This window comes from Eutrema salsugineum, unplaced genomic scaffold (genome assembly GCF_000478725.1).
Source record: "Eutrema salsugineum unplaced genomic scaffold, Eutsalg1_0 scaffold_16, whole genome shotgun sequence".
NCBI lineage: Eukaryota > Viridiplantae > Streptophyta > Magnoliopsida > Brassicales > Brassicaceae > Eutrema > Eutrema salsugineum.
In genome coordinates, this window is record NW_006256858.1 from 2,887,133 (window position 1) to 2,898,196 (window position 11,064).

An 11,064-nucleotide genomic window follows, 5' to 3' on the forward strand; every position below is an offset into this window, starting at 1 on the left:
ATGACTTCACATTTGAGCCACTGACGAAAAGAAAAAAAAAAAACTGTTTGATAAAACGACGCCATTTTGATCAAACATAAATCTCCTCCAAATTGTTCCTGAAGCCAAAGCCCTTGGTCGATATCTCGACCTCCTCTTCTCTCCGCCATCTTCAGCGCCGGAATCAACCTTCTCCGGCGTTGCCTCGACACCCTCCGAGATTCTCCGGCGACGTCTGACACTACTCCGCACGGCTCAATTCGTCTCCTTCAAAACTCGCACTCTGGTTTGTGATAATTCTCTCTTTGTCTCTGTTGTCTTGGTCGATTGGTTCTCAAAAGAATCCATTTTAATTGCGATTAGTTAAGAAACATTTTAGTTCCGCTTCGTTAATTGATTAATTCAATATTCCGACTTCAAAAACTGGTGCATATTTTAATAGTTTTCTAGAGAGATATCCAAGTACTGGCAAGTGTAAACGATCACTGAAAAATCGATAGTTTCTCTGTTAAATCTTTCTTCCTCAAATTAAGAAAGAGATATATAATTGGGTATGCAAATTCTTGTTTGGAGAAATCGAACCTTTGTCTCTGAATTTCGCTTGGAACAATGTTACATGTGTCGTTTAGAATGAAAGACAAAGAGATGGAAGCGAGAAGCGAAGTGAAGCAGAAAATCTCCGAGATTTTCAAAGAGTTTATGACAGGGTAAGTTTGTTCTCCTACATACATGTTCTTTCAAGTTTCTTCAGTTTAGTCCCTCTGAATCTTGGTTACTGCTATGAATGTTAGGATCACAAAGCTTGAGGAACTAGGGAATGCTGCAAACAGCTTTCTTCTACGGTTTCAGCAAGGACTCAGTACGTTGCATTGTATAATCTTCATTGTGGATTTTGCAAATTTGTAATCCTTGTATGACATTGCTTCTTATGAAATTGACAATCTCAGGCTATCTCCAACGCCCTCCAATAGTTACTTCATCCAAGTTGATCGAGAACATTATCAAGAACAATGAAACAAGACGGCTTAAATCATATATGGAAGCTGGATGTATCAACATCGATGTTGCTGCACAAAGCACAAGAGCTTGTTAGTTTTTGACCAACTCTTTTTGATTCATCTCTCAAAGTTTGTCTATTTATGTGAAAGTTTCATGTTTTAGCGACATTCTGATTTCGTTTCTGCTTACGCATTGCTCCTTTTGGTCTTTCCGTTTCTTATCTGAAAACAATAAAAATTACCGGCAAATGAAGTGCATACATCCCTATCAGGACTTTCTGACCACCTAATCAAAGGTAATGTCTTACACACACACACTCTCTCTATTATTTATTCTGTGATTATTATATGTATCCTCATCAATCACTCACGCATAATCATATCCTCGGTTACTGGAAGCAACTATGCCTCTCTTTAATCTTCAAGATTTGGAAATTGCAGCTCAAAGCTTGTTAATTGAGCTGGAGCGTCTCACCGATGAAGCAACTCTTGTAATTGAGACCGCCACAAAGCTTTCCACACAGCTAGATAAAGACTCAAGTGATGAATTACGACAAGTAACGTGTGATGAGGTAAGACGTCAACAACATCTGTCTCTCGAGTAACTGATTTCTATATCTGAAAATGGTTTCAGAGAAGAGTGATGTGTTTTGTTTTAGGAGAACGAGACTGTACTTTTCTCTGAAGCACCTGGAGTGACAGAGTACGGTGCAGTTATTGCAGTAATTTACAGTATGGTGAAACAGGACTATGCGATGCAGGTATGCGATTTTGAACCTTTTCTCTTCTGTTTGATCTTAAAAAACTTGAAAAACTTACTGAAGAGAAATGGATGATACTGTTTTGCAGGAAAAGATTGTGAGATCACTGAGTTTGAAGTCATCATCTGGTGAATTAGAGACTTACACTATGATGTGGTCATTGCGTCCGTTTGTAGAAGACGAGATTATGAACAAAGCATGGAAATGGATTTACTAAAACAGTCTTTTTCATCCCATTTTTCATTCATTGACAAAAAAAAAAAGAAGCAAAATTTTCATCATTCCTTTAATCTCATAAGTTCAAAGTTTTGATGTGGGTTTTGTACATCAACTAATACACAAACAATGATAATGGGCCTAATTTAGGCCCATTTAGTAACATAAAGTTCATCAAAGTAAGAAAATTGGAAGAGGCACAGAAAAGCAAAACAATTTTTGGCGCAGCAGATCTAGCGGAATCTTCGAATTTTTCGTGGCTGCGTTTGACGTTGCCACGAAGAAGACGAAGATGGATTACCAGAACAAGCTCGTCCTTGCTCCCATGGTTCGTGTGGTAAGTTCCAAAGCTTGAAAACTGGTTCCTCGTTTCGTTTGTTGTTTCTCTCTCTCGGATTTGCTCTTGCTAGCTTATTCATGGAGGTGTTCTCTGGTTTAGGGAACGCTCTCTTTCAGGATGTTGGCGGCGGAGTACGGCGCCGATATCACATACGGCGAAGAGATTATCGATCATAAGCTTGTTAAATGCGAACGCCGAAGTAATGGTAAGTTTTGGTGTCTTCCTCGAAGTGTAAACGTGAATTTTGAATTGATTGATTTGGCTCTCAGAATTCGCTATAGCATTATTCGCTGCATTAAACTTCGATCGGCTTAGTTTTATATTGTGGGTTTGTGTTGCAAGTTGTGTATCTTGCATTATTTATTTCACTTTCTCTTGTTGTTTGAGGAGAATGATGGGAGAGAGATAGAGAGTTTAAGCTACTGTGTTTATTCGTTTAGCATTCAGCAAAGATGAAATCGAATAAACTTAAAATATATAATCTGGTGTTCTCCTGCTTATATTGTGGTTCTTCCTGATTCTCAAATTCTTATTTGTAGTTGTCCCTCTACAGTTGCTGCCGGGACAACTGAGTTTGTAGAGAAAGGAACAGACAATGTCGTCTTTAGCACATGTGATGAAGAAAGAAACAGGGTTGTTTTTCAAATGGGAACTTCTAACGCTGTTAGGGCTCTAAAGGCTGCTGAGATTGTGTAAGTCTAGTCATATTTCTCTACCGAGGTTGAAAAGAGTCGATGTTCTTATGTGATAATACGGATTTTGACAAAATCACTCTTTTTTTGTATCGTCGTTTAGATGCAACGACGTTGCAGCTGTTGATATTAATATGGGTTGCCCCAAGGCATTCTCTATTCAAGGAGGGATGGGTGCTGCTCTGTTAAGTAAACCCGAGCTAATTCATGATGTATGGCTCTGTGGATTCTCTTGCATATTGTATATGCCCTGTTTTCATAGTGAGTGATTTTTAATTTTTCCTTATGTGGTATGTGGTATCTTCTCTATCCTAGATTTTGGCAACGCTTAAGAGGAACTTAGACGTACCGGTTACTTGCAAGATTCGTCTATTAAACTCACCAGCAGATACTGTTGAATTGGCTAGGAGAATCGAGAAGCTTGGTGTACCAGCTCTTGCTGTACATGGGAGGTAATATACACCTTTGGTTCTCAATCCCTGGAGCTGTTTTTTTTTTTAATAGTAAAGTTGGTAATTGATTTTTCCTTCCATAAATATAGGAAAATTGCAGACAGGCCAAGAGATCCTGCTAAATGGGATGAGATAGCAGATGTGGTCGCGGCATTATCCATTCCCGTTATTGCAAATGGCGATGTTTTAGAATACGATGATTTCTCTCGCATCAAAACTGCAACAGGTACACATAGATTAGCAAATATCTCGCCACAACAATTAACCTGCCATGAGCTAATGACTATACTCGATTTACTTCTAAGTTATATACACTTTGATGTTTTTCTTTCTTTTCTTTTGTTCCTTGCAAAGGCGCTGCATCAGTGATGGTTGCAAGAGGAGCTATGTGGAATGCTTCCATTTTCTCTCCAAAAGGAAAGTCTCACTGGGAAGATGTGAAGAAAGCATACCTTAGAAAGGTAAAAAATAATCCTTTTAAGAGTACAGGATAAGTTTTCTTGGACAGAATTTGATTTGCAGATTTCGCGGTGTTGTGTTGCAGAGCATCTTGTGGAATAACGATGTTAAGAGCACGAAATACACAATAAAGGAGATGATAGCGCATCATTCTTGTCTTGAACTACCCGAAGGGAAGTCTATCAACAAAGCAGACACTTTAGAAGATCTAGCGTAAGTTAACTTCTCACTGGAACTTGCTGTATTCTAATAACGCAAACTCTATCATGGGTTTTTACTAAAGAACGAATAGCCTAACCGAGCCGAAACGGGGTCTTAAGGATACTAATTTGGTTAAGTTTCAAGTCTAATGTTGTTTGTTGGGTGTTGATGTTTCAGGCAGCTTTACCAGTTGGAAGATTACTATTGGACAGTGAAGAACAATCGTCCCCTGGCACATGACTTGCATTGTATTTTGTGATAATGAAACAAAGGTCACACTTGCATTTTCGTTCCAATCTTCTTGTAATCTCTTTTTTAATGTTTTATATATATAGAGGGATCCCATTATTTTACTTCAACGAGATCCGATTTCTACATATCCGAGACAACTACACTATTGAAAACACAAGATCATGCATTCAAGAGGCACAACTTTCCCAATTATTTTCTAGAATTGTCATTATTAATAGATTAGTAAATTACTTAAACCAGCCACTTGATAAAATAAAACTTTGAACTTTTACCAAGAATGTTCTAGTATAGAAATCCAATTACACTCTAAGTTAATTGTTTTTTATTAGAACTTGGAAATTGATATTAAAATGGCCACCCAAAGTCCAACCAATCAAACTAACTGAGTCCCACTAAATTTGCAAAGGTGGTCTGGACTTTGATAACCAGATGCTCTCCGTAGACAACTCTTTTGGAAACTTGAGATGTTTCTTTCCCAATGTACTTCTCTTTGAAGATATCCAATGGCTCCACCTCTGCGTCGAAATTAGTCTGTCCGAACAAAAATAGTTTACAAGATTCAAAACCCGAATGAGGAACACACACAAAAAGAGTGTTACAAGTTAATTATATAATTACCTCGTAGAAGAATGCGACACATACACGGTATCGAGGAGAGTTATTGATCACTCTATGAAGTGTGGATTCATATACTCCGTTTGAAAGTATCTGCGTATATAGTTTTTTTTTTTTTTTTTTTTTGTAACAATCTGCGTATATAGTTGATTCCTCGAAATTATATAATAAGTTTTCAAGAATTGTTGACACGAAAGAAAAAGAATTAGTAGAGAGAGAGAGAACAAACAAAACCTCTAACATGTCACCGATGTTGCAGATAAATGATCCAGGGATTGGAATAGCAGATATCCAATCACCGGCCACGTTTTTCACCTTTTTTAAATAAAATAAAATAAAATACTTGAAAAGAAAACACATATTCTTTCTTCTCTTCAGAATTTGCTAGAGATGCTTATATATACCTGAAGAGCAGTTTTATCATCATCTTGATTTATAAGCGTCAACAAGCCTGCAAAGTTACCGTTTCTTTCACCCTTTTGAGACAAAAGAAAGCTATCAAGATATATTCATCTTATTGATTAGAGTTCAAGCTTAATTACTTACCATAGTCAGTGTGAGCTCCACTAGGAATTTTGTAAGTTCAAAATAGAGGAGAGGAGTTAGTTACTACTAGTACATAGTAAGTAATAAAAGTGAAATAAATAGAAAGAAAAGTCGTCGTAGTAAAATTAACAACAATTAGAAAAGTTACCATCCAATATCATTTTCTTGGTTTGCACCAGGATAACCAATAATACGCATTACCCAAAAAGGGTCTCCCACCATTTTCCCCTCAAACTCATAAGGTGATCCACCAAGAGCTAAGGAAATTCCCCTCAATATGTTTCTTGAAAGATCTGGAAAAACCATGACATGAAATTACAAAACTAAAAAATCTCTCAGTTGGAATCAAAACACACATATAAGAAACAGAAAAGGGTAGAACACAAACCTGTGCAGAGCTTAATATACTCATGCATCAACTCCTTGTACTCTTGAGGATTCTCTGGCCTTCAAAGAAAAACAATAATAAGAGCATCCGCAATGCAAATACAATCTTTGGTCTCTTCCCAATTTTTTTAATATTAAAAGTAGGGAAGAAACGTCTCCATCGGTAACCATTAAAGAAACGTTTCCAACAAATTTTCTTTTCTACTTGTATTTTTTAATTAAAAAAATTGCTAGAGACTTGAGTAAATACTCGCGTTGCGGATGCTCTAATAGCCAGAAGAAGAAATATATTGTCAAAAGATGACCAAAGCTCAGTAAGAAATTAAAATACTTTATATATATATATATATATATATATGTGGTGATAAATGATAAATTGATTCCGCCCTTTATTATGAGTTTATTAAATATATAAAAAGTATCAAAATATCATTAATCTATATATACTGAAACCATATAGTTTGACTAATCTAATTTTATGGTAGGTTATATTCAACAAAATTTTTGTTCGCTTACAATGTTTGCGCTATACTATCGTTTGACTTATCCACTTCCATCACAAGTTAACACATTTATAATTTGCAATTTTAAAAAAAAAGCCTGGTGAAACTTTGTCTGGCCCTTTCATTTTAGTTTTTGTTTCTCCAACACCAACGTTAATGAAATGCCAATGAAAAAAAAAAGAAAATTCAAACTCTTACCACTGGTTTGGTCCTTCCAAGACCTTTCCAATTTCCCCATACTTTCCTTGCTTGACCTCTCGGTAACACTGTTTATCAGAGAATAAAACCATATTAATACGTAAAACTACTACTTGGATCAATTCGCTCAAGCCCTGGCACATACGTTGAACAAACTTACATCAATAGCTTCGTGAAAATCTTGTTTCCCACTCGTAAAGTTTACTCCAATTTTCTGATATCCTCTGCATAACTCAACACCAATTAATGATACTCCACAATAGTAGATTATAATCTCCGAAAGACTTTTTGATTTCTAGCGTTTTCAAATCGTTTTTTCTGCGGTTCGTGTATTTCTTTTTCGGAAACTAGTAGTAACTCGTTGAGCACTAACACGAAATTTTTAAGTACTCGCAACAAAAGGGTGACAATGTGACAAAACATGCAATTGATTTCATGACCTCTTTTTTTGGTCAAAGAATTTATATTTTTTGGTCAAAGAATTTCGTAATGCTATTATTTCATAATGCCACCAAATTCTCATTACGTTATTCATGATCTATCTTTAATAAACAAAATAGTTGGTTAAAAAAAAAGTTATGTACAATTGTTTCTTTCGTAATGAACAAAATAGCACCGATCTAAGTGAAACGTTACACACGTTTTGGATCATACATTTTTTCAGATCAACGTAACAAACCTGTATCCAGCTGCCGGAGTAATCTTGATTTTGAGTTTCTCCTCATAAGGAAGCTCGAAGAATCGATGCGTCAACTCTTTCACCTTCTTTATAAGACTCTCCGAAACTCCATGACCAATCTGCTCCACACTCACCGAACCAAAATCAGATCAGAACCTTTTATAAAAACCCTCAACAAAATGGAAACTCAAAATTTTATGTTACCACGTAGAAGAATCCGACATCGCGACAAGCCCGGTCTATTTTGCCGACAACCTCCGCCACGCCGACATCCTCCATCATGTCGGAATCATCACATTTGGCTAGTAAAGGACTAATGTCTACAACATTTTGATGTCGCATTTTAGTTTCCTTGGTAGAATTTGAAATGAAAGCTTTGATGATGAGATTAATATTTTGCTTACAAATAATGAACCTAGAAGTTTGGCCTTACCGATAACTGGTAGAAGTGATTTGAAGTCTGTAGCCATCTCAGATGCTTAGACAATGAAACTTTTCGCTTTGGTCTAACATTAAACTACATATACATATATATGATCATATCCTAAAATGGTTACGTTATATTAATTTTTAGTAGCCAAAAAATTGCCTCTTGGGGATCTTTAGAGGCCAAACAGCCTGTGACAATGTGACAAGGATTTATGGATTGTTCTCGACCTTGGTCCGTTTTACACGTTTACTCCATCATTGATCGATGTACACTGTAGACTGTAGAGTGTAGACACAACTGTGACAATGTATTATCGATAAACTCCAAAACGAATTAGATATCACGTGTTTGAAATGTTTTGTTATTGGATACTTGTGTTTATGCGAACATTGATCTGTTTCGTACAGCCACATAATAGATCATTGGCTTTCATTAAAACAATAGTTATTATTTTTATTTATTTTGTAATTTTAGTGGGAACTGCATTGCAGCATTGGTATCTACTTTTTTTTTTCTATATGCTACTAAAGTAATCATTAAAATTTGACTAATTAACTACTTTAAAAACCACGTGTAAGTTACCTTAAAACAGCACGTAAAGAACACGTGAAAATCCAGCTATTTTAAATGAAATTAAGTTTGAGCAATGGAAATTTAATCAGTTTGATTTTTATTCTACCTTGTTGAGTTGTTTCCATGCAACTGCTGTGTACAGCAACATATTGAATAGCCGGAGAGTGGTTTTCAAAACCGGATAAATGTTTGGATCACGGTTGAATTTGGTCTAACCGGAGTGAAGGTTCACAAAGTTTTTTTTTTAAAAGAAAAAAATTCTAAATATAGAAATACAAGACCGTCTCGTTCAAAACAAAAAAAAAAAAATTTAAGACCGTATTGGGCCTTGGCCCATCTAATATTTTCAGGCTTTGTGGACCAAAATCGAGCTCAGTTAAACCTCTCCGCTACCGACGATTCATGACCTGAGATAGTTCATAGTTCTATCTTCCTCGTCGTCTCCTCCGTGTCCGCATCGACGATTTCTCATCTTCTCATACTCACTGGTAATTTAAGTTTTCATTCTTTTCCGCTTCAATCGGAGATCTGCTTTTCCTTAGATCCTGTTTGGTTTTAGTTTGCGATTCATTTCGTTTAGGGTTTCTCGGACAGATTTTTCGATTTGAATCTGAATCTTCGCTGTTTTCGCTTTAGGGTTCATTAAGGTTAATTGATTTCTGTTGAAGTTCGAGGCAAACGATGTACAACGGAATAGGATTACAGACCGCAAGAGGATCAGGGACTAATGGTTACGTTCAGACGAACAAGTTTTTCGTGAGGCCTAGGACTGGTGGTAAGCCTGTTAATGGTGGAAAAGGGTTTGAGTATGATCAGGGCACTGCTGGTTTATCTAAGAAACCCAACAAAGACATCCTCGAGCACGACCGTAAGCGTCAGATTCATCTTAAGCTTGCTATCCTTGAAGACAAGCTTGCTGATCAGGGTTATTCTGATGCCGAGATTGCTCAGAAGCTTGAGGAAGCCAGGGTGAATCTTGAAGCTGCTGCTGCTTCTGCTTCTGCTTCTGAAGGGAGTAGTGATGCGCCTGGTGATTCGAAGATCTCTGATACCCAAACACATCAGGTTGCTGCTAGGAAAGAGAAGCAGATGGAAGCGTTTCGTGTTGCACTTGGCTTGCCTGATCAACAACAGGCTGAAGAGGGTATGATTGATGATGAGCCAACGGGGGAGGCTTATGAACGTAGACTGAAACCGAGACGGGAACATTCGTTTTTGGACCGAGATAGTGGGAGGAAGCTAGATGAGGATGTAGAGGAGAAAGATCTTAAGGGTAAGGAAAGCAAGAAGCAGAAGGGTGATGATGATATTGATAGAGTGAAGCGTCACAAGAAAAAAGAGAGCAAGAAGAGAAGACATGATGATTCATCTGAGTCTGATGAAAATGGCCGTGACCGCAGAAGGCGCTCTAAAAAGAAGGCTAAGGGGCGTAAACAAGAGAGTGAGAGTGAGAGTGACTCTGGCAGCTCGGATTCTGAATCTGACTCTGACTCTGACTCTGACAGTGGAGAGAAGAGGAGAAGGAAGGCTACAAAGAAACGCAGTAGAAGCAAGAGAAGTATTTCTTCCGAATCTGAAGAAGTTGAGAGTGATGACAGCAAGAAACTCAGGAAGTCACACAAAAAGAGTCGACCTTCCAACCAATCTGAGACTAAAGAAGTAAGGGACAAACATGATGAACCAAGAAGAGCTGGTCGAAAGAGACACGATTCTGATGTTAGCGAGTCTGAGTCTGAGGATGATGAACAGCAACTGCGCAAGAAAGAAGAACCTTACCGTGGAGGACGGAAGCAGAAAAGAGATGAGGATGACGTCGAGTTGAAAGACAGGTATAGAGGTGATTCTTATGGTAAGAAAGTTGCAAGAGACTCTGATGACAGTGAGACTGACTACGGGAACAAGAAACTACAACTGCGCAGTAAAGTAGAAGCTTACAGTGGAGGAATGAAGCAGAAAAGAGATGAGGAAGAAGAAGATGTGTCCAAACATGGCAGTGACAGGTATAGAAGTGATTCTCGTAGCAAGAAAGTTGCTACAGACTCTGATGACAGCGAGGATGAGTATGAAAACAGGAGGAAGCTAAAGGATGAAAGGTACCAAAGAGGAAGGAAAAACATAGGAGAGGAGGATGAAGACAATGATAACAATGGGAGGGACAGGTACAGAAGTGAAGATGCTGTTAAAAGACGTGGATCGGTTAAGGAAGACGATGATGAGGATGGCTATAATAAGCACAAGATGGATAGGTATAGAGGTCGAGCCAGCGAGGAAGAAGATAATGACAGGGATAGATACTCGAGACAGAGACGTGAAACGGAGGATGATGAAGACTACAAACGTGGCAGGGATAGGTCCAGAGGCGATAAGGAGGATAGGTTTAGAGGTGGTGATGATGGTGAAAGAGTTAGCAGGGAGCGTGAGTACTCAAACAAGGGTCGAAGCCATTACGATGGTCGATCGAGCGGGAAGAGATCCTCGTATGGTGGTGATAGAGATTGATGCTTTTGTTTCATATGTATGTCTTGAGTTTCTCAAATGTTTGTGTTTTATTTTTTACTTCTTGCACTTGGGATTTGTCGCAACATATAATCCTTTGTTTTGTTTGCAAACAGTTCTATGAGACGTTTATTAAGGGTTTAAATGTTGGACCATGATATGGTCAATTTGATCAATTGGTCACATTTCGAGTTATAGTGGCATTTAATGCATAATCTAATTTAAGCTTATGGAGTTTTGGTATGAAATCTCTCATCTTTTGATATAAAATCTAGTTGAGATAGAAA

The 11,064-nt window shown here is 37.6% G+C and overlaps 4 protein-coding genes across 5 annotated transcripts; 3 read left to right on the forward strand and 1 right to left on the reverse strand.

Moving 5' to 3' along the window:
- The first annotated feature begins 82 nt into the window (after positions 1-82).
- Positions 83-2,015, forward strand: LOC18021315. Its single transcript, XM_006404056.2, has 8 exons — positions 83-265; positions 609-686; positions 771-838; positions 927-1,067; positions 1,232-1,273; positions 1,419-1,549; positions 1,637-1,738; positions 1,827-2,015. Exons 2-8 carry the CDS (start codon positions 610-612, stop codon positions 1,953-1,955), a joined length of 690 nt encoding a protein of 229 aa, XP_006404119.2. The 5' UTR covers positions 83-265; position 609; the 3' UTR covers positions 1,956-2,015.
- On the forward strand, positions 1,992-4,523 carry LOC18021316 (tRNA-dihydrouridine(20) synthase [NAD(P)+]-like). The gene is made up of 9 exons (XM_006404059.2): positions 1,992-2,291; positions 2,394-2,499; positions 2,848-2,986; positions 3,090-3,198; positions 3,302-3,438; positions 3,528-3,664; positions 3,793-3,899; positions 3,983-4,110; positions 4,276-4,523. The coding sequence occupies exons 1-9, from the start codon at positions 2,247-2,249 to the stop codon at positions 4,355-4,357; spliced, it is 990 nt and encodes a 329-aa protein (XP_006404122.1). The 5' UTR covers positions 1,992-2,246; the 3' UTR covers positions 4,358-4,523.
- A 71-nt stretch (positions 4,524-4,594) lies between these two features.
- LOC18021317 (probable 2-oxoglutarate-dependent dioxygenase DIN11) lies at positions 4,595-7,844 on the reverse strand. 2 transcript variants are annotated; one of them, XM_006404060.2, is made up of 12 exons: positions 7,712-7,844; positions 7,483-7,598; positions 7,279-7,397; positions 6,760-6,823; positions 6,600-6,667; positions 5,900-5,958; positions 5,660-5,804; positions 5,512-5,531; positions 5,370-5,416; positions 5,200-5,280; positions 4,969-5,058; positions 4,595-4,881 (listed from the first exon to the last, which is right to left on the reverse strand). In XM_006404060.2, the coding sequence occupies exons 1-12, from the start codon at positions 7,746-7,748 to the stop codon at positions 4,729-4,731; spliced, it is 999 nt and encodes a 332-aa protein (XP_006404123.1). In that variant the 5' UTR covers positions 7,749-7,844; the 3' UTR covers positions 4,595-4,728. The 2 variants fall into 2 exon arrangements, with proteins under 2 accessions (XP_006404123.1, XP_024013514.1); XM_024157746.1 differs by having other exon boundaries at positions 4,969-5,280.
- Positions 7,845-8,674: 830 nt separating this feature from the next.
- On the forward strand, positions 8,675-10,971 carry LOC18021318 (uncharacterized protein DDB_G0283697). The gene is made up of 2 exons (XM_006404061.2): positions 8,675-8,769; positions 8,918-10,971. The coding sequence occupies exon 2, from the start codon at positions 8,963-8,965 to the stop codon at positions 10,778-10,780; it is 1,818 nt and encodes a 605-aa protein (XP_006404124.1). The 5' UTR covers positions 8,675-8,769; positions 8,918-8,962; the 3' UTR covers positions 10,781-10,971.
- The last annotated feature ends 93 nt before the right edge of the window (positions 10,972-11,064 follow it).